The sequence below is a fragment of the Lithobates pipiens genome, unplaced genomic scaffold, assembly GCF_037356315.1.
Source record: "Lithobates pipiens isolate NorthernLeopardFrog02 unplaced genomic scaffold, aLitPip1_a1.2 Scaffold_37, whole genome shotgun sequence".
NCBI classification, from domain to species: Eukaryota; Metazoa; Chordata; class Amphibia; order Anura; family Ranidae; genus Lithobates; species Lithobates pipiens.
In genome coordinates, this window is record NW_027507825.1 from 15,961,080 (window position 1) to 15,984,069 (window position 22,990).

At 45.8% G+C, this 22,990-nt stretch overlaps 1 protein-coding gene across 1 annotated transcript in view; it reads left to right on the forward strand.

The window, feature by feature from the left end:
• Nucleotides 1-22,990, forward strand: part of RPS6KA5 (ribosomal protein S6 kinase A5) — a 202,885-nt gene that overhangs the window by 106,089 nt on the left and 73,806 nt on the right. The window contains exons 3-4 of the mRNA XM_077466763.1: nucleotides 260-478; nucleotides 20,180-20,295. Coding sequence (XP_077322889.1) covers nucleotides 260-478; nucleotides 20,180-20,295 — 335 coding nt within the window. The remainder of the gene's footprint in view (nucleotides 1-259; nucleotides 479-20,179; nucleotides 20,296-22,990) is intronic.

A 22,990-nucleotide genomic window follows, 5' to 3' on the forward strand; every position in this document is an offset into this window, starting at 1 on the left:
TGTGTACGCGGCATTATAGGGCGCTCAGCAAGTGGTAAATACATTTAAATTATAATGTTTTCAAAGCTTGCATTTTCCATCTGTTGCGTTAGTCAGTAAATTGTATCTCTTCATCTCCAAATGTCTGGCTGCATGTAGAGAATTCCTCCTGTTTTTAATCTTTTTAGAGAAGACACTGAAGTGGCTCCACAAATGCCCTTTATAGTTTGTGGCTACATATTATTCACCGTGACTAAATTACCTTCTCTCTGCATTGCAGCCTACGGCAAAGTGTTCCTGGTGCGGAAGATCAGCGGCCACGACTCCGGAAAGCTGTATGCCATGAAAGTGCTGAAGAAGGCGACTATAATCCAGAAGGCCAAGACTGCAGAACACACACGGACGGAGCGCCAAGTTCTGGAACACATCAGACAGTCGCCTTTCCTAGTAACTCTTCATTATGCCTTCCAGACAGACACAAAGCTTCATCTCATTTTAGGTAAGGCTTTTATATATATAATGATTCAGTACTGCTGATCTGCTCAGGCAATCGATTGTTTAGAGCAGGAGGCATGTATGTTCTCCACTACCAGAAAATGGGAAGATGACAAAGGTGCTCCTGATGGCCCTGGAGGGGCAAAGGTTTTGAGGCAAAATTGAACCCTCCATTTTTTTTTTTTTTTTAGTTTTTTTTTTTAAAATACATTTTAATATCAAATATACAAAGAGAATACATGGAAAGAAATACCAAACGGAAAAAGCATTGTTATAATCTTCCCACTAATATAAGATCACAAAGATATCCCAGGTCATCAAGACCTTTTTCCCCCCATAAGAGGGTACGGTGGCGAGTAATTCTAGCATTAGAATGTGGAACAAACAGGAATGCGTGGACAGTACCTGCCCTTGTACTCTGCACCACATGACCAGAACAGGTCTGAGCATAGGTTTCAGAAGTAACTAAGCTAGAGACTCACAGATCTAAGGAGGTGTAGGGAAAGCTTAAGCAACTATAAAGAAAACAAAGCATAACCAAAAAAAAAAAAAAGAAGCTACATAAGTATCGGTGACAGCACAAATGTCAGTGGGCCCAGTGGAGTCTTCCATAGGCAAGAGCTTTCGTTTTCTTAAAGAGGTTGTATAGTCCAATCTTTGTGTTCAACCTACACGTAAGCCTATAATAAGGCTTACCTGTAGGTAAAAAGAATATCTCCTAAACCTGTACGGTTTAGGAGATATTCCCCTCGAAATGAGCCGCTGACTTCAGCGGCGTATGCGCACAAGGGGATTCTCGGCTGAAAGTCCAGCAGACGCCAGACCTTGCCGGGAAGAAAACTCCTGTACGCAATGCGCGGGAATGACGACATTGCGACTGCAGCCTCTCACAGCAGCTGGAGCCATGATACCCAGAAGACACGCCGAGGGAACATGTCAACTCCCTCGGCGTGGACAGAGTGAGAGGCTGGAGCCTCGTTCTAAGGTAAGTATTTCATAATGAGCTAGTATGCGGTGCATACTAGCTTATTATGCCTTTTCCCTTGCAGGTGTAAAAAAATAAAAATAAGTCAGCGGGTTTACTCCCCCTTTAAATTCATTGGATAAGTTGACCTTGGCATACCATTCTGTGGAACCCTTGGTTTTAGAGGGTTCAGAAAAAATTAAAAGGTGAACGAACATCCTATACCCGCTCCTCTCACCCACCCTCTCACTGACCCGCTCACTCACCCACCTACCCACTCACCCAGATCCACCGACCTACCCACCCACACTCGCCCACCCAGGCACCCACCCACCCACTCACTTTCCCACCCACTTACTTTCCCACCCACCCACTCACTTTCCCACCCACCCAGCACCGGCACCTGATCATTTTAGCCATTCTGAATCACTCCTTTCCGTCCCGGAAGCCCCACATAAAGAAGGGAAGAAGAGCAGAGATTTCAAATCCTGAGCATGCTACATTGGTTGCGGCGCTGAAAGCTCATCACCCAAGGACGTCATTACTGGGGGTTGGGTAGAGAGGGTGCAGGGTGGACAGGCTTTGTAACTCAAGCTGTGGCTGCTTTGTAAAGCAAATGAACTGTAAGGCCGCGTACACACGGGTGGACTGTCCGCCCAACTTGGTTCGTCAAACAGTTTGACAAACAGTCCGCTCAAAATTAGCATGAACGGACTTGACCACACACGACGAACGAACAGTCCGCTGAAAACTTGCGCGATGACGTGAACGGCATGTACGACGGGACGAGAGATTCGAAGTCCTATACACTGCAATGCAACCTTCGGCGTGTAAATCCTTTCTGAGCATGCGCGGAACTTAGTTTGACGAACAAGCCTACACACGAGCGGACTGTCCGCTCAAACCAAGTTTCAGCGGACAGTCTTACGGAAATTCCGAAAAACTTTGTTCGTCAGACTGTCCGCTGAAACTGTCCGCTGAAGCCCACACACGAGCGGACTGTCCGCTGAAACACTGTTCAGCGGACAAAGTTGGGCGAACAGTCCGCCCGTGTGTACGCGGCCTAATACTTTGCACACCTTTTGTTATGATGCATTTGGAATGTATGTAGGGGGTTCAAGGGTACGTGCAGGGGCGGACTGACCATTTGGGCACTCGGGCACTGCCCGAGGGCCCCATGCCACTAAGGGGCCCCATCAGGGTTGCCAGCATCAATAAAACCAGGGACAGTATGTAAAAATCTGTGTTTTTTTATTTATTTATCCCAAGATTATAACTGCCCCGCCTCTCCAGTACCTTTTCCAGTGTGTGTATGTGTATTCTGTGTGTGTATATTGTGTATCTGTGTGTGTTTATAATGTGTGTGTGTGTGTGTATACTGTGTGGCCCCATTACCTACTGTCTGGGGGGTCCCATAATCTCCTACTGCCTGGGGGGGCCCATAATCTCCTGCTGCCTAGGGGGCCCATAATCTCCTATTGCCCGGGGGCCCCATGAGTTGTCAGTCCGCCCCTGGGTACGTGGTGTTTTTTTGTCAAACACCACCTATTATGTTTGAATGCAAAATACAGCAAATGGCTGTGTTTGATCTGCTTTGCCTGTAGTGTAAACACATTCCAGTAGGTCCCACTGCATCCACAGAAATGCAAAGCATGTAAAATGCAGCCTCAGATTTGTCATTTAGGCTTTACCATTGAAGTGAATAGGAATCTGCTGATTTATGTTTGTTGTGGGTTTCAAATGCAGGAAAACAAGTCCTGCCTAACAATTATTTTATCCAGCTAATGCCTGAGAGCGCTGACCGGTATGTTCTGACGGTTGGTACTGCGTTCTTCTCTTTTAAAGCCCACTGGGTTGAAGGAAATAAATAACTAGTAGTGTGCACCAGGATTTAGTCTGGTTGGTTGGATGGTATTCCTTCCTCATGAGTTATCTATTCTGAGATAAGAGGGGGGGGGGAGGGGCAGCATCTCCATAGACATCAATGCAAATGCTCAACCAAAGCAAGCGTTCGTGTTTATGTGGCTCTCAGGAGACTGTGCTGCTGTAGGAAACAGTATATAAAGATATATTGGCCATGGGACTTTACATGAGGCAAATCACATACAAAACATACCCTGATTGGTACAAAATTGGGTACAAATGTATTAGTTGAATAGGTAGACACAATAAAATCTAACACATGACAACACAACAAAATAAAGTACATATGATAATAAATTTCCTATTTAAAAAAAAAAATGAAACGATAAAATTTCAACTATAAAAGATAATAGTTAGCTGATCCATTATAAATAAACATAATAACTATGAATTCATAGCGGATCCTGGTATTTATATACAGTGGATATAAAAAGTCTACACATCCCTGTTAAAATGTTCGGTTTCTGTGATGTAAAAAACAGAGACAAAGATAAATCATTTCAGAACTTTTTCCACCTTTTAATGTGACCTGTAAACTCGGTTGAACAACAAACTGAAATCTTTTAGCTGGAGGGAAGTAAAAGTAAAAAAAATTAAATAATATGGTTGCATAAGTGTGCACACCCTTAAACTAATACATTATGAAGCACCTTTTGATTTTATTACAGCACTCAGTCTTTTTGGGCATGAGTCTATTAGCATGGCACATTTTGGTTTGACAATATTTGCCCGCTCTTCTTTGCAAAAAACGCTCCAAATCTGTCAGATTAACGGGACATCTCCTGTGCACAGGCCACTTCAGATCACCCCACAGATTTTCAATGGGATTAAGGTCTGGGCTCTGGCTCGACCATTCCAAAACTATAATCTTCCTCTGGTGAAGCCAGTCCTTTGTTGATTTGAATGTATGCTTTGTGTCGTTGTCACGCTGAAAGATGAAGTTCCTCTTCATGTTCAGCTTTCTAGCAGAAGCCTGAAGGTTTTGTGCCAATATTCACTGGTATTTGGAACTGTTCATAATTTCCTCTACCTTGACTAAGGCCCCTGTTCCAGCTGAAGAAAAACAGCCCCAAAGCATAATGCTGCCACCACCATGCTTCACGGTGGGTATGGTGTTCTTTTGGTGATGTGCAGTGTTGTTTTTGCGCCAAACATTTCTTTTGGAATTATGGCTAAAATGGTCAACCTTGTTTTCATCAGACCAGAACACATATTCCCACATGCTTTTGGGAGACTTCAGATGTGTTTTTGCAAAATTTTGCCAGGCTTGGGTGTTTTTCTTCGGAAGAAAAGGTTTCCGTCTTGCCACTCTACTCCATAGCCCAGACATATAAAGAATACGGGAGATTGTTGTCACATGTACCGCACAGCCAGATATTCCTGCAGATCCTTTAATGTTGCTGTCGGCCTCTTTGGAGCCTCCCTGACCAGTTTTCTTCCCGTCTTTTGATCGATTTTGGAAGGATGTCCAGTTCTTGGTAATGTCACTGTTGTGCCAGATTTTCTCCTCTTGATGATGACTGTCTTCAACTCTTCACTGTGTTCCATGGTATATCTACTGCCTTGGGATTTTTTTGTACCCTTCTCCTGACTGATACCTTTTAACAATGAGATCCCTCTGATGCTTTGGAAGCTCTCTGCGGACCTTGACTTTTGCTGTAGGATGTGACTAAAGAAATGTCAGGAAAGACCTACTAGAACAGCTGAACTTTATTTAGGGTTAATCAGAGGCACTTTAAATGAGGGCAGGTGTGTACTGACTCCTATTCAACATGAGTTTTAATGTCATTGCTTAATTCTGAACACAGCTACATCGCCAGTTGTAAGAGAATGTGCACACTTATGCATCCACATTATTTTATTTTTACCCCCCCCCCCCCCCCCCAAAGGTTTTCAGTTTGTTTTTCAATTGAGTTGTACAGTTTATAGGTCACATTAAAGGTGGAAATAGTTCTGAAATGATTACTTTGTCTAATTTCTTTACATCACAGAAACCTGACATTTTAACAGGGGTGTGTAGACCTTTTATATCCACTAAATATATGATGTTGTTTTACAAATATAAGTACATAATTACATTGCATATGGCAGCCATAAAATTCTTAGCATCCTGCGACTCAACACATTTTGTCGATTACTGTCCATTTCCTTAGGAGTAGATTCAAGAAAAGTATCTGTAAGGGTAAATTAATTCCAAATTAATTACATGTAAATTTTTTTACAAAAAAAGGGGGGGGGGTTAATGTGTAGACTGGTGATGGCACAAACATATATTGAAATATACAAAGATAAAAATATGTATATATGTCGGTGTCCATTTGTGCATAATGTGATGTAGCAGTTAAACAAAAATAGTAAAGAAGGAAAAAAAACAGAACAGAAAAACCGTGAACAAAGTATACATAAGATAGAAAGACTGGTAAACCAGTCCCCAATACAGGGGGAACAGGAAGGCAGCATGAACACCGGGCCCCATGTAGTGGCATCTGATGAACCAACTCCGCTCAGCATTATGACGTCACACGTCGAAGTGTGGTGCCAACTCACAGCATGGGACTCTCACCTCGAACACGTCAGGGGAGAATCCATTCCTGGGCTGAAACTGTGGCTCCGTTTCTTAATGGACACAGGGAGCTACGGCTCGGGTGCCACTGTAGTAAGCTGCTTGCTGTGTAGGGGCACTCAACAGAAGGGAGGGGCCAGGAGTGACAGAGAGGGACCGAGAAGCGGAGGCATACCTAGAGTGTTGGCACCCAGGGGACGGATCCTATATCTGGCACCCCCCAACATTAAAATGTAAAAACGCCAACAAATGTGTAATATTTCCAAGACTATTTATTGCACAACTTTTATAGCCCCCCCATCGCAGTGCCCCTTGCAGTCCGAACCCCCCCCCCCCCCCCCGACTCTCTAATCACAGTGCTCCCTTTTACTCTCTGCCTCCCCTGTACAGTCCTGCATTTGGCATAAACTGATAGCTAATACTATTATGAATGTTTTTAAATTTATGTAAGAGATTGCAGACATACTACAGGCATGGTACTTGAGATGGTCAGACTGTAGATATATTACAGGAGACTGTAGATATCCTACAGGAGATGGTCAGAGACTGTAGGTATACTACAGGACACGGTAAGAGACTGCAGATGTGATACAAGACATGATCCGAGACTGTAGACTTGATGCATGTGATGGTCAGAGACTGCAGATATAATACAAGAGATCAGTGCATCAATGCAGCCTTATCAGTGCCCATTAAATAAAGCCTCACCAGTGCCCATCAAATAAAGCCTCACCAGTGCCCATCAAATGCAGCCTCACCAGTGCCCATCAATACAGCCTGATCAGTGCCCATCAAATGCAGCCTCACCAGTGCCCTTCAAATGCAACCTCAGCAGTACCATTCAGTGAGGCTATGATACAGGAGATAGTCAGAGACTGTAGATATACTACTGCAGACATGATACAAGAGATCAGTGCATCGATGCAGCCTTACCATTGCCCATCAAATGCAGCCTCGCCAGTGTCCATCAAATGCAGCCTCGCCAGTGTCCATCAAATGCAGCCTCGCCAGTGTCCATCAAATGCAGCTCCACCGATGCCCATCAATGCAGCCTCATCCGTGCCCATCAAAAATACACACACACACACACACACACACACACACACACACACACACACACACACACACACACACACACACACACACACACACACACACACATTACATACACACTTTATTGGGTAAACCTGTTGCTTGGTAACACAAATTGCTAAACAGCCAATCACATGGCAGCAACTCAATGCATTTAGGTATCTAAACGTGGTGAAGACGACTTGCTGAAGTTGAAACTGAGTATCAGAATGGAGAAGAAAGGTTATTTAAGTGACTTTGAACGTGGCGTGGTTGTTGGTGCGAGACAGGCTGATCTGAGTATTTCAAAAACTGCTGATCTACTGGGATTTCCACACATAACCATCTCTCGGGTTTACAGAGAATGGTGGGAATGGTGGGAAAAAGAGAAAATATCCAGTGAGCGGCTGTTTTGTGGAGGAAAATGCCTTGATGATGTCAGAGGAGAATGGACAGACTGGTTCCAGATGAAAGACAGGCAACAGTAACTCAAATAACCACTCGTTATATCCAAGGTATGGAGAATACCATCACTGAAGGCACAACACATCCAACCTTGAAGCTACAGCACCAGAAGACCACACTGGGTGCCACTCCTATCGCCTAAGAACAGGAAACTGAGGCTACAATTGGCACAGGATCACCAAAATTGGACAATAGAAGATTGGAAAAACATTGTCTGGTCTGATGAGTCTGGATTTCAGGTGTGACATTCAGATGGTGGGGTCAGAATTTGGTGCATGGATCTATCCTGCCTTGTATCACCAGTTCAGGGCCCCTTAGTACCATTTGAGGATGGTTTAAACACCACGGCCTACCTGAGTATTGTTGCTGACCATGTCCATCCCTTCATGACTACAGTGTCCCCATCTTCTGATGGCTCCTTCCAGCAGGATAATGCCCCATGTCACAAATCTCCAATCATCTCACCACTGGACAATGAGGTCCCTGTCCTCCAATGGCCTCCACACTCACCACATCTCATCCAATAGAGCACCTTTGGGATGTGGTGGAATTCACATCATACATGTACAGCCGACAAATCTGCAGCAACTGCGTGATGTTATGTCACTAAGGATCAAAATCTCTGAGGAACGTGTCCAACCCCTTGTTGTATCTATTCCACCAAGAATGAAGGCAAAAGGGGGTCCAACCCGGGGCTAGCAAGGGGGACATAATAAAGTGGCCGGTGAGTGTGTGTGTGTGTGTGTGTGTGTGTGTGTGTGTGTGTGTGTGTGTACTTTTTAAAACATTTTTTTAGGGTCCGTTCACACAGGGGCAACACGATTTGTAGGCGACTTGAGTGAGGCAACTTGGACACGACTTGAGTTTAGATCACAGCGCGACTTGGGACGACTTCAACACGACTTGTGATGACTTCAACCTGACTTGGGACGACTTACAAGTCGCCCCAGGCCAGGTGACTTTTGCCGTGGCCAATCGGAGAATGAGCTCTGAAGGGGGAACTCCACGCCAAATTTCTGAAAAAAATTTGGCGTGGGTTCCCCCTCCGAGAGCATACCAGGCTCTTAGGTCTGGTATGGATTCCAAGGGGAACCCCCTACGCCGAAAAAACAGCATGGGGGGTCCCCCCCAGATCCACACCAGACCCTTATCCGAGTACGCTACCCGGCCGGCCAGGAAAGGGGGTGGGGACGAGCGGGCCTCCTGAGCCGTACCAGGCCGCGTGCCCTCAACATGGGGGGGTGCCTTGGGGGAGGGGGGGCGTGCGCATGTACCCATGTCGATGAGGACAAGGGCCTCTTCCCGACAACCCTGGCCGTTGGTTGTCGGGGTCTGCGGGCGGGGGGCTTATCGGAATCCGGGAGCCCCCTTTAATAAGGGGGCCCCCGGATACCGGCCCCCCACCCTATGTGAATGAGTATGGGGTACAATGTACCCCTACCCATTCACCTGTGAAAAAAAGTACAAAAAAAACACAACACAGGGTTAAAATATTTTATTGCACAGCTCCGGGGGTCTTCCGTCTTCGGGGGTCTTCTCGCCGGACTCCTCCACTATCTTCTTGTAGCTCTTTTGCTAGCGGAGGAGTCCGGCTTTCTTCCTCGCCGCCGGCCTCTTCTCCCGACTTCGGGGGTCTTGTCCCCCTCATCGGTTCTTCTGCCGGGCCACCGCGCCTTCTTATAGCTCTTTTACAGGCGGTGGCCCGGTCTTCTGTCGCCGCCGTCACCGCCGCCGCCTTCCGTTCTTCTCCTTCTTCTCCTGGAGATGTTGACTCGACGATCTCTCCGGCCGCAATGCCAGGGACGCGCTGCGCTGCCACTTATATAGGGACAATGGGGCGGTGTCACATGGGTTGATGTCACATGGGTTGGTCGCTGTTTTTTCGGCGTAGGGGGGTTCCCCTTGGAATCCATACCAGACCTAAGGGCCTGGTATGCTCTCGGAGGGGGAACCCACGCCAAATTTTTTTCAGAAATTTGGCGTGGAGTTCCCCCTTCAGAGCTAATAATTCTGTCAAAGTCGCCAGAGTCCGTTCACACAGGGGCAACTTGGGATCCGACTTTAAGTCGCCCCAAGTCGCCTCAGGTCGGACAACATTTAAAAACCAATGTAAGTGAATGAGAGCCGTCTTAATGCACGCTACTGAAGTCGCTCCGACTTCAAAAGAAGTTCCTGTACTACTTGAATCCGACTTGTAGGCGACCGGTACCCATTGATTTCAATGGAGGTCGCCTCCAAGTCAGATTTCTGTCGGTGTCTATATTATGATTATTTGCTAATGAAAAATAAATATATACACACACACACACACTTTATTTTTGTACATAATTTTGCCGTAGCATGTAAGTAAGATTTCTCACTCTCTCAAAGTGATTCTCAGAGTGATTCGGGTTGCCTTTAGCAGTTTGGAACAATTCCACGCTTGCAGCTGAATGCTGGCCAACCAATTACTTAATTTACTAACTCACCTGCTGACCCAAGCACCAATCCATTACTGAAACAAATGGCCATTTGAATGGGAAGGGGCTCTTTTTATGCTTAAATGACAGTCATCTTCTAACTAACTGCTTATTTGGCAGTATTGAGAGCAATGAATTATTTTTCACTCCGTAAAATCATTCATGAAAATGTGACAGTTCTGCACAGGGGGGAACTAACAGAGATTAGTGAATGGATGTAAAGAAAGCCTGTCATGGAGGCATTTTGAAAAATAAGAGTCACCTACTTTATCCGTTTTTTTTTTTTTTATCAAATCCTTTTTATTTATTTTTATATGAAAACAACATTAACACAGTACAGACAAAATCCTGATACGGCACTGCTTCGCTTTAACGGACAATTGCGCGGTTGTGTGACCTTGTACCCAAACAAAATTGACATCCTTTTTTTCCCCACAAATAGAGCTTTATTTTGGTGGTATTTGATCACTGCGTTTTTTTTTCTTGCGCTATAAACAAAAAAAAACGACATTTAAAAAAAAAAACACACTTTTTTTTTTAAACTTTTTGCTATAATAAATATCCCAATTTAAAAAAAAAAAAAAAAAAGAATTACTTCATCAGTTTATTCTTCTACATATTTTTGGTAAAAAAAAAATCGCAATAAGTATTTATTGATTTGCCTAAAAGTTATAGCGTCTACAAAATAGGTTATAGATTTATGGCATTTTTATTATTACATTTTTTTTTGCTAGTAATGGCGGCAATCTGCGTTTTTTTTTTTTCTTTTATCGGGACTGTGACATTGCGGCGGACATAGTGAATAGTTTTTTGGGACTATTGACATTTATACAACGATTGGAGCTAAAAATAGCCACTGATTACTGTATAAGTGATACTGACTGGGAAGGGGGTTAACACTAGGGGGCGATCAAGGGGTTAAGTGTTCCCTCAGTGTGTTCTAACTGTAGGGGGGATGGGACTGTCTGGGGGAGGAGACCAATCGTTTTTCATATATACTAGAAACACAAGATCTGTCTCCTCTTCTCTGCCAGAACGTGGATTTGTGTGTTTACACATACAGATCCCCATTCTAGCTCTGTCAGGAGCCATCGCGGGTGTCCGGCTGACATTGCGGCCACCGGGCACGTGCAACGGCTCCTCAGTGACGGGGCGGGCACACGTGCACAACACGTGCACCCCCCGATACCCCTTAAAGCACCTGACATACAGCTACGGCAATTCGTGCAGGGGAGCCATACTGCCTCCGTCAAACGAAAGGGTAACTCCACTTTCGTGGCAAAAAATATATACAATTGCTACACAAGTCATATTGTATTTGAATGTTATTAAAATTTACCTTTCCTTTTTTAATCCGCAGCCGCTGTAATTTTCTGTAAAATGCAATATGGCAACCTGAAGGTGTTCTGTACACAGATGGTATACAGAACCGCCCCCCCAGATATGTCATTTCCTGCTTGTGTGATTGGCTTACTGATTTTTCCAGAAGTCTGCACTAAGATACAAGTCAGACTTTGGGCATCCCCTGAAATGAAAAATACATTTGTAAAGGGATGCAGACCTTGCCACTTTCCCCAGAGCCCTGCAGGTGCAGCAGCTGATTGATAATTATAAAATCACTTCCATTCAGATTCATTTGGCACATGAACACAGACAAACAAACGGCTATTTCTTCAGAATAACAAACAGTAGAAACTTGCAACAATGTTTGTTAACCACCTTCCGTATTGTCAGTTGAAGGGCGGGCGGTGGCGGGGACTTTCTCGTTCTGGGCTGATGTCATACGACGTTGTCCCACTTTCGCCAGAGCTTATGGCGCTGGGACACGGCGCATCACCAATCTTGGTAAAGGGCCTATGACGAGGCTCTTTACCCATGTGATCAGCTGTGTCCAATCACAGCTGATCAAATGTAAACAAATGCCAGTCATCGGCATTCCTTTCCTCACAGAGGAGATCACACATATTATCAGTGCCCTGATTGCCAGTGCAGCCCCATCAGTACCCAGCAGTAATGCCAGTCAGTGCCGCCAGTCAGTGCCCCTCAGTGCCATGTCATTAGTGCCAATCAGCAGCCATCCGTGCAGCATCATCAGCACACATCAGAGAAGGAGAAAAATTACTTATTTACAAAATGTTAAAACAAGCTAAGAAAAACAAAAAAAAGTTCGGTAATTTTTTAGTTTTTTTTCTTTTTAGCAAAAAAATAAATAAAAAACTGTGGTAATTAAATACCACCAAAAGAAAGCTTGATCTGTCTAAAAAAAAGATAAAAATTCAGTTTGTTCGCAGCGTTGCATGACCGTGCAAACAGCAACAGCACTGAAAACTGGCCTGGGCAGGAAGGGGGTAAAAGTTCCCAGTAGGCAAGTAATTAAAATCCCGGTCACGTCCATAGATCACCCGGAGGGGAGGGTTTTTTTCTAAACAAAGAAAAGTTACTCTTTAGGCTGGCATTATTTTGAGCAGTAGTTTGCTGGCAGGGCATGCTGGGAATTGAATTGCTGTATGTACAGTAAAGCAGTTGTATGCATGTTGTGTTTTTTTTCTGTATTATTTTGCACAGCAGAGAAGATTTTAAATGATTCGTTGTATTCCTATGAATTTGAACAGCTGTTCTCAGTCTCTTCCTTTAGCTGGGAAGGCATTGGCCAGGGGAGTACACATGGTGCTGCAGGAATTATACCTCCGTCGCACCTGGCGGGCACTACCGCCCGCTGAACACAATCCATTCAAATGAATGGGGCTGCACTGCAACCCCACCAAGATTGCACACAAGAGACATGGTGGTAAGGCGGTAGTTCAGCATTTAGGATGTTAAAACAGGCGGAGAGGCGGTGATACAATGGCTCCTCAATGTCAGTCAAAGGCTCTCTAAAGAGCGATCTGAATACAGATAGCAAGTGTAGACGAGGCCAAACAGTTACCATCCAAAGTATGCATTGAATGTTACTGTTTTGGGAAAGCTGAGCTCTACCGAAAAGGGGACACTCTGCTTGTCTACCTTCTCCCCATCTCCGCTGCCACATTTGGCACCTTTTTGGGAGGGGGGTGGAGGAGGAGCTCGTACCTGGTTTTGACAGTTACCTGCTCCTGGCTTCCAGCTCAGTTCGTTGCTTCAAAATGAGCCGGAAGTTCAGCCCCTGCCCCATGGCCGACCCATGCAGAGTGCAGCGTGATTTGCACATGTGCAGTTGGAAACTGGCTGTGCAGCTGCAAGGCTTTACTGCTGGTTTCCCTTAGCTGAGACAGTGGTGCCAGCACTCGAGCGCCGATTCAAGAATCGGCTTAGGTGAGGACACTGCTGGATTCCTGGACAGGTAAGTGTCCTAATAGTAAAAGTCAGCAGCTACAGTATTTGCAGCTGCTGACTTTTTTTTTATATTTTGGAGGGGGGGGTTGGAACTCTCTAAAGTGGTTGTAAATCTCAGACATGAAATATGAACAAAGCATATCCCTCTGTGTACTTGTCTCATTCCAGAGCACAAAGTGTAATTTCTGTCTGCTGCCTCCTTTATCTGCTATCAGCATTACCGTATATACTCGAGTATAGGCCGACCCAAATATAAGCCGAGGCCCCCAATTTACCCCCAAAAAAACTGGCAAACTTATTGACTCGTGTATAAGCCGAGGGTGAGACATGCCTGTCCATCCCTGTGTGTGTGTCCGTCCATCCCTGTGTGTCCGTCCATCCCTGTGTGTCCGTCCATCCATCCCTGTGTGTGTGTGTGTCCATCCATCCATCCATCCCTGTGTGTGTGTGTCTCCATCCATCCATCCATCCATCCCTGTGTGTGTGTGTCTCCATCCATCCATCCATCCATCCCTGTGTGTGTGTGTCTCCATCCATCCATCCCTGTGTGTGTGTGTCTCCATCCATCCATCCATCCCTGTGTGTGTCTCCATCCATCCGTGTGTGTGTGTGTGTGTGTGTGTGTGTGTCCAGCCTACCTTTGTCCCGAGCCTCCGTCCCGTGCCTTGCCTCCTTGCCTCCGTCCCGTGCCGTGCCTTGCCTCCTTGCATCCGTCCCGTGTCGTGCCTTGCCCCCGTCCCGTCCCGTGCCGTGCCGTGCCTTGCCTTGCCTCCGTCCCGTGCCCTCTTCGTCGGCGGCCATTGTAAAGTTCAAAAGCTGCGCCGCCGCCTTCGCCTGTGATAGGCGGAACACTGAATTTCCCAGCAGCCTGTGTTCCGCCTATCACAGACGTCGTATCATCCTCGTCCGTAGTACGAGGATGATACGATGTCCGTGATAGGCGGAACACAGGCTGCTGGGAAATTCAGTGTTCCGCCTATCACAGGCGAAGGCGGAGCCGGAGGCGCGGCTTTTGAATAGAATGGCCGCTGTCTGTCTGCTCGACACGCTGATCGAGCGGGCAGACAGCGATGACTCGAGTATAAGCCGAGGGGGGCACTTTCAGCCTCAAAAAAGAGGCTGAAAATCTCGGCTTATACTCGAGTATATACGGTAGTCACTTCTGACAAATTTTCCTGAGAGCAAGAGAAACATGGTGACAAGGGAGAGATCTCCAGCACACAGCCTGTGATTGACTGCCTCAACTCTGTTCCTGTGCTGTGTAAAGGGGGCGGGGGGGGGGGGTTGTCCCTTCCTGCCAATCAGCTCTCAGATTTCTCCTCAATTAACTCTGCAAAGTGTAATTTCAGTTCCCCGTCCCCCTTTTTTTTTTCTGATGGTTCAGACAAGCTTTTTAAATTCAGCACTTTGAAGGATGTAGAGAAGAGAAGACTGTAGATAAACGGGTACAATTTACAGTATGTAGGAGGATTTGTTTCATCTCTGTGTATCATCTGAGGCCATTCACTTCACTGGGTATTAGGAAGGGTTTACAAGCACTTTAAAGCTGAACTAGACTCTTCAATTTAACCCTTTTGCTGCCAGGGTCATTTTTGCAATATTTTTTGCACACAGGTTTAAAAATGCATTTTAGGCCTAAAGATTACATAAAGCCCCCAAGTTGTTATATATTTTCTGAAAGCAGAAACCCTAGGGAATAAAATAAAATACTGTATATACTCAAGTATAAGCCGAGTTTTTCAGCACATTTTTTAGGCTGAACCCCCCCCCCCTCAGCTTATACTGGAGTCAGGGCCGGTGCTACCACTAGGCAAACTAGGCAGCCGCCTAGGGCGCACTTCTGCCTAGAGCGCCTGTCTACTGGTATTCCTACTCTCTTCTCTCTGCAGCAAGCAACTGAGTCTCAGCATCAGCAAGCAGACGCCGCTCCATTCACACATAGTGTCAGAGGCGCAGAGGTGGCAGAGGACTGTCTGTGTCCCGACTCCCGAATGAATGAAGCAAGCAAACATTCATTGATGGGCACTCGTGGGGCTGCATTGATGGGCGCTGGTGGGGCTGCATTGATGGGCACTGGTGGGGCTGCATTGATGGGCGCTGGTGGGGCTGCATTGATGGGCGCTGGTGGGGCTGCATTGATGGGCGCTGGTGGGGCTGCATTGATGGGCGCTGGTGGGGCTGCATTGATGGGCGCTGGTGGGGCTGCATTGATGGGCGCTGGTGGGGCTGCATTGATGGGCGCTGGTGAGGCTGCATTTGATGGACACTTCAATGAAAAAGGTGGGGTATCCATGGACAGGGCAAAGGGGGTGAAGTCAATAGTGGAGCCAAGGAGGGGGCGGCAAAATGAGGTTTCGCCTACAGTGTCAAAAATCCTTGCACCCGCCCTGACTGGAGTTAGGGTCTCGAGTGAGGGAACCCATCTGCAGCTATACCTTTTGATTACTAAAACAGCGGGTGTCTCCCGCTGTGTCATGCAGTCTGTTCGGCGGCCGTCCATTGTAACAAAGCCCCGCCTCCTCCTCGTCTGTGATAGATGGAACACTGATACAGTGCTGGTAAACTGTATTAGTGTTCCGTCTATCACAAACGAGGAGGAGGCAAGGCTTGGTTACAATGGACGGCCGCCGAACAGACTGCATGACATAGCGGAAGACACCTGCTGTTTTAATAATCAAAGGTACAGATGCAAATGGGCACTGATGATACAAGTGGGCACAGGGCATTGTTTACCCAGTAGCTGCTGCATTTCCCACCCTAGGCTTCTACTCGATTAGTCAATACGTTTTCCCAGTTTTTGTGTGGTAAAATTAGGTACCTCGGCTTATAATCGGGTCAGCCTATACTCGCGTATATACGGTAGTTAGAATTTTTTGTGTCACTTGATATTACCGCAAAATTTCACACTGAATTTTAGGGCAAACCCATGCAAGAAACGACCCAAATTTTTGTTAAAATGTAAAAGCAGAGGTTGCACCGAGTAAATAGATACCCAACATGCAATGAAATGGCAACAAAATTCAGTACTCAATATTTTTCAATAGGCGACACATAAAAAGCCTCCCTATAGGTCATCAGTTTAGTGTTACAGAGGAGGTCTGATGTTAGAACTTATTGCTCTCATTCTGTTGTGCGTGACGATATGTAACTCGTATTGCAATCAGGCTTGTTTTTATTTTTTTATTTGGGGGGGAGGGGGGGTATGTGTTCCCGGATGTAACTTTATTTTTTGCAAAAAAAAATTTTTTTCCATCACATAGAGAACAAAAAGTCCCCTATGTAATGATTTTTAGGTGACAGGGTTCTCTTTAATGAGGCATGTAAAAGACCCCCAATGTTTCCTCTGGGCTCCATTGAATGTATTCCAATGCACATCGCATTGCAATACATCCCTTTCTGGCTATGCCAGGAAGCCGTCACTGCACACTGGCAATCATAGGCAGTGATGGATTTACCAGCCCCCAGCTGCACATACTGTACACACGCTGCCTATGATTGGGGGTGTGTAGTGAAGGCTTCCTGGTGGGTCTGATCCAAACATGCCTGAGTCCATCATTACTAGCCAGGGACACTGAGAGCCAGACCCAGAAGTGATGTCATAGACATCATAGGAATGAGAGGACAGTGGACGCATGTCTGTTCTTCTCCCTCCACTCCACCCACTGGAGCCTGCCATGTTGGGTCCTGTGCCCACACACGGGCAAGCGGGGGTGTGGGGTGTGGGGAGGCAATCGGGGGGCACAGCACAGCCCCCTGAATGTATCCTCCTGACAGGTAGGATTCTCCCTGTCATGAGGATACATCCTCACCATCCCGGTGGTTGCAGCCACAGTGTGTGAAACCTCCCACTGTCTATTCCATATGACGTACCAACCTGCTAACGAAGGGGTTAACAAAAGCAGGCTGTGAATGATAACTGTCAATATTGCTTGTGCTCTCAGGCCAAACTGTCAAGCCATCAAATGGCTGCTGTCAACTGACCCCATGTGCAGCACCATGGCCACTGCAGATCAAACAGAGGCTAAGATGGCAGCTTCCTTGGCTGTAAAGGATAGGAGGGTTTAGTTCCTCTTTATTGAAAACTGGCTACAACAGCGAGTTCAGAGGGTGGTGATAAATGGGAGTGCTCAGAATGGTCAGGGGTGGGTAGTGGGGTCCCCCAGTGTGCTGTGCTGGGACCAATCCTATTTAATTTGTTCATAAACGACCTGGAGGATGGGGGAAACAGTTCAGTCTCTGTATTTGTGGACAATACTAAGCTAAGCAGGGCAAGAATGTCTCCGCTGGATGTGGAAACCTTGCAAAAAGATCTGAACAAATTAATGGGGTGTGCAACTACATGGCAAATGAGGTTCAATGTAGAAAAATGTAAAATAATACATTTAGGTGGCAAAAATATGAATGCAATCTCTACACTGGGGGGGAGAACTTCTGGGGGAATCTAGGATGGAAAAGCACCTGGGGGTCCTGGTAGATAATGGGCTCAGCAATGACGTGCAATGCCAAGATGCTGCTAACAAAGCAAACAGAATATTGGCGTTAAAAAAGGGGATCAACTCCAGAGATAAAATGATAATTCTCCTTCTCTACAAGACTCTGGTCCGGCCGCACCTGGAGTATGCTGTCCAGTTCTGGGAACCAGTCCTCAGGAAGGATGTACTGGAAATGGAGCGACTACAAAGAAGGGCAACAAAGCTGATAAAGGGTCTGGAGGATATTAGTTATGAGGAAAGGTTGCGAGCTCTGAACTTATTCTCTCTGGAGAAGAGACGCTTGAGAGGGGATATGATTTAAATTTACAAATACCGTACTGGTGACCCCACAATAGGGATAAAACTTATTTGCAGAAGGGAGTTTAACAAGACATGTGGCCACTCATTAAAATTAGAAGAAAAGAGGTTTAACCTTAAACTACGCAGAAGGTACTGTAAGAGCGGCAAGGATGTGGAATTCCCTTCCACAGGCGGTGGTCTCAGCGATGAGCATCGATAGTTTCCAGAAACTATTAGATAAGCACCCGAATGACCGCAACATACAGGGATATACAATGTAATACTGACATATGATCACACACATAGGTTGGACTTGATGGACTTGTGTCTTTGTTGACCTCACCAACTATGTAACTATGTAAGATACTTATGCTGGCAGTATTTTAAATGACATTAAATTATTTTTGAAATGAATATACAACTGAGCTAAACCGTGTTTTTCTTTAGTACTTTCCTGGAGTTCTTCTTTGAAGTGTTCCATCTTACTCAATTATTTTAACCCAAAACTATAAATGTCCTGCCCCTGTGAATCAATAAAGTCTAATAGAAGGGCTGAGATGTCATCCGGGAGAAAATGCTGTTGTAGACTCCTGTCGGTACTGCCTATGTGTCTGGAGGCTTAGGTGCCCTTGGTCACATGATCTCTGTAGAAGCCAGCCAAAGCTCTGGTTCCTTCCTATAATAGGTGTCATGTGAATGAGTCTATGCATTCATGCATGTGGCCAGCACTAAGACCTCTTTAACACTGAAGGAGCTTTTCATGCATTTTACTGCTAAAAATAGCGCCTGTAAAAAGCGCCTCTCAAGCTTCCCCCGTGTGAAAGCCCGAGTGCTTTCACAACAGGGGCGGTGCGCTTGCGGGACAGGTAAAAAAAGTCCAGCAAAAAGCATCTTTGGGGTGGTGTGGCGCATCCATACACCCTACTCCACTGCTCCTGCCCACTGAAATAAAAAGCCCTTCGGAAGCACTGTAACACAGGTGGTTTCAACCCTTTCTTCAGTCACTGGTGAGGGGTTAAAAGTGCCTTGCGCGGAAGGGCGCCGTTAAAATGACAGCAAGGTGCCGCTAAAACTAGCGGTGCTTTACCGCTAACAGACCCGCCGCCCCATCGTGAAGGGGGTCTTAAAGTGGTTGTAAACCCTTGTAAACCCTTACAACCAACTTTGAACTACAGGTAAGCCAAGATTAATGCTTACCTGTAGGTCCAAGAAATATCTCCTAAACCTACGTGGTTTAGGAGATACTTGCCGAAAGACAGGCACTGCTGTCTACGGCGCATGCGCCGTAGACAGCGGCGTGCAGGCGCACTGAGCGTGCCGCGGTCAACGGCGATATGCCGCGAGTGGCGGCTTCCGTGCGCGGGAGTGACGTCATCGCGGCTTCGCCGAATGACAGCGGCGAAGCTGCGAGACCCACCGAGAAGATGGATGCGCCGGACTACAGGGGACAGCGGTGACTTCGTTGGCTCCTGTGTCAGGTAAGTGACACATAATGGGCTACTATGCGATGCGATGCGATGCATAGTAGTCCATTATGCTTTACCTTTGCAGGGAATGAAAGAGGAAGTAAACTCATCAGGGTTTACTTCCTCTTTAAAGTGGTTGTTTTTGGACTTCTACCTATAGGTAAGCCTAGAATAAGGCTTACCTATAGGTAATGGAAATATCTCCTAAACGTGCGCCGTTTAGGAGATACTTCACTTGTAGTCCGCCGAAAATTCCAACTAAATTCCAAACTAAGTGCCATTTCTTCCCTAGCCTGTGCCATTAATCGCGGCTCCCGTGCGCATGTGCTGGAGTGACGTATTGCGCTGCCGCGAATCACAGAGCCGGAGTCCGTAGCCCGGAGAGAAGGGGGGCCAGAAGATGGACGCTACCTACACAGGGGACATCGCTGGATTCTTTTGCAGGTAAGTGGCACATAATGGGCTAGTATGAGATGCATTATGCTTTTCATTTGCAGTCATTGCAGCGAGCAAAAGAGGAAGTAAAACCCATCAAGGTTTACTTCCTCTTTAAGGGAACTGGCAGCAGCATTTTCTCAAGGAAAGGACATTTTTTTTTTTGTTACCTTTTTATTTATCAAACGTGGTAAAAATTTTGAGATCGCTTTACATTGGAGTGAAAATCTGCTTTAGCTCGCTTTTTTTTTTTTTTTTTTATATGCTTTTTGCAGATTACATTAATGGTGGAGAACTATTTACTCATTTATCTCAGCGAGAGAAATTCACAGAGAGTGAAGTACAGATATATATCGGGGAAATTGTACTGGCCCTTGAACATTTACATAAGGTAGGTCCTTTTTTTTTTTTTATTTACAGAAAATTTCTGCAGTGCCTGTATGTATGGAAAGGGAGCTGAAGATTTTGGTATATCACTACAGCAGAGAAGGTGTGGGTCTTGTGGGAGGTAGTGGCCCGTTGTCCATTGCTAATAGTGTAAGTCAGAACACGCTGCATGTGACAGCAGTGGTGTAATGATGTGAGAAAGGGGGAAGAAGGTGATATGGAGAATGGTTGGTTAGGTAAAACAAAAAAGGAAAGGAGTTCTCTGAGCCCTTGTACACATGGTCGGAGATTCCGACGGAATGTGTTCTATTGGACCATTTTGTCGGATAATCCGACTGTGTGTGGTCTGCATCGGACTGTTTCCGTCGGAGTATCCGACGGACCAAGTTTTCCAACTTGTCCGTAAAATTTTCCATCAAAATGTCCGATCGGACATACTCCGATCATGTGTAGAGAATTCCGATCGGACAAAGTGCCACGCATGCTCAGATCAAATTCCTAGACCAAAGCTATTGGCTACTAGCCTGAACGTAGTCCCGTCGTAACGAAATAACGTCATCACTTTATGTACAATCGGATTTTCCGACAACTTTGTCCGACCGTGTGTATGCAACAGTTTCGGACAAAATCCGTCGGACAAAATCCAACGGATTTGGTTGTCAGAATGTCCGACCGTGTGTATAAGGGCTAACAGTATTTCAAGAATAGAGAGAGAGAGAGAGAGAGAGAGAGAGAGAGAGAGAATAGAGGAAAAGAAGAAGCATAAGTATTTCAGGAGAGGAGAGTCGGGCTTAATGTACACGGAACGTTTTAAAATGTCCCCTGAACGATTTAACTTGACAGATAATAACCAACGCTTAACCGCTTCCCAACTGCCTCACGCAGATATACTGTGGCAGAAGGGCACGTACAGACAGATTAACGTACCTGTACGGTTGCCCTCTAAGAGGCAGCTTGCGTGTGCGCCCACCGAGAGCTCCGTGATCGCGGGTCCCGTGGACATCAGGGATACCCGCGATCGTCTTGCAGTGAGGAAGAACGGGGAGATGCTAATGTAAACGAGCATCTCCCCATTCTGCCTAGTGACACTGACACTGATCAGCGCTCCCTGTAAATGGGAGCGGTGATCAGTGTTGTGTCACACACAGCCCCTCCCCCCCACAGTTAGTATGACTCCTTAGGACACACTTAACCCCATACAGCGCCACCTAGTGGTTAACCCCTTCCCTGCTAGTGACATTTTTACAGTAATCAATTCAATTTTTTAGCATTGATCGCTGTGTTAATGCCAATGGTCCAAAAAATGTGTCAAAATTGTCCGATGTGTCCTCCATAAAGTCGCAGTCACAATAAAAATCGCTGATCGCCGCCATTACTAGTAAAAAAAAAAATGACCAAAAATGCCATAAAACTATCGCCTATTTTGTAGACGCTATAACCTTTGCGCAAACCAATCAATAAACGCTTATTGCGTTTTTTTTTTTTTTTTTTTACCAAAAATATGTAGAAGAATACGTATCGGCTTAAAAAGAGGATTATATATATATATATATATATATATATATATTGGGTATATTTATTATAGCAAAAGGTAATAAACAATGCATTTTTTTTCAAAATTGTCGCAATTTTTTTGTTTATAGCGCAAAAAATAAAAACCGCAGAGATGATCAAATACCACCAAAAGAGAGCTCTGTTTATTGGGAAAAAAGGACATAAATTTTGTTTGGGTACGTCGCACGACCGCGCAATTGTCAAAGCGACGCAGTGCCGAATCGCAAAAAGTGCTCTGGTCAGGAAGGGGGTTCTTCCAGGGCTGAAGTGGTTAAAAACGTCTTAAAAGTTTTGCCGCGTTTGCATTTAGAGGCACTTTATTTATTTTTAAATAGTCAAAAATGTATCTTTGATAAAAACCCCTGTAAACGAAATGCGGCTAAACGCGAGTTACCGCTTTACCAGTTGTTACAGGCATTTGGCGTTTCAAATGCCTGTGAACATCTGTCCTCATCTTTTTTTTTTTTTTGCTTTCCAAAAAATGCTTTTAAACGCCACTGCCTGGAAACGACTATAAGCAGCCCTGTGTACATGTACTGATAAGAGAACATAAAGGAGTTCAGGGGAAGCTGAAAAAAATGCCCAACTGCTCCTAAACGTTCCTTTGGCTGGGTTCACATTGCAGCGATGCGGGAACGCTGCGAATCCGCTGCGGGTTCCCACATGGCATGCCTCCCGGCGGCAGTTCACACTGCCCTATGCGAACTGCTGGGAGTGTCAGTGAAACGTTAATGACACCCCCAGATCAGTTCGCATATCGCAGTGCGATCTGCAAACTCGTACAGGAATCGGATCACATGGTATGAACACCCAATGTGATCCGATTCTGCTGCTTACCAAAAAAAGGGTCCTGTGCGAGTTTGTGCCGGATGCGATGCGAATTCAGCCATACTATCTGTATGGCTGAACTCGCATCGCACAGAGATCGCATGTGATTTGCACTGCAGTGCGGTGCGAATCACATCCGATCTCATAAACTGCTGCAGTGTGAACCCAGCCTTTATCAGCAGCAGTGTACATGAAGCTTAAGGAGCGGAGTCTTTTAGCAGTGCAGAGTATTTCAGGAGAGGAGAGTTAGATAGGGTGAGGCTCGGTTCACACAGGGGCGGCACGACTTGCAGCGCCGCGACCTGCACATGATCAGC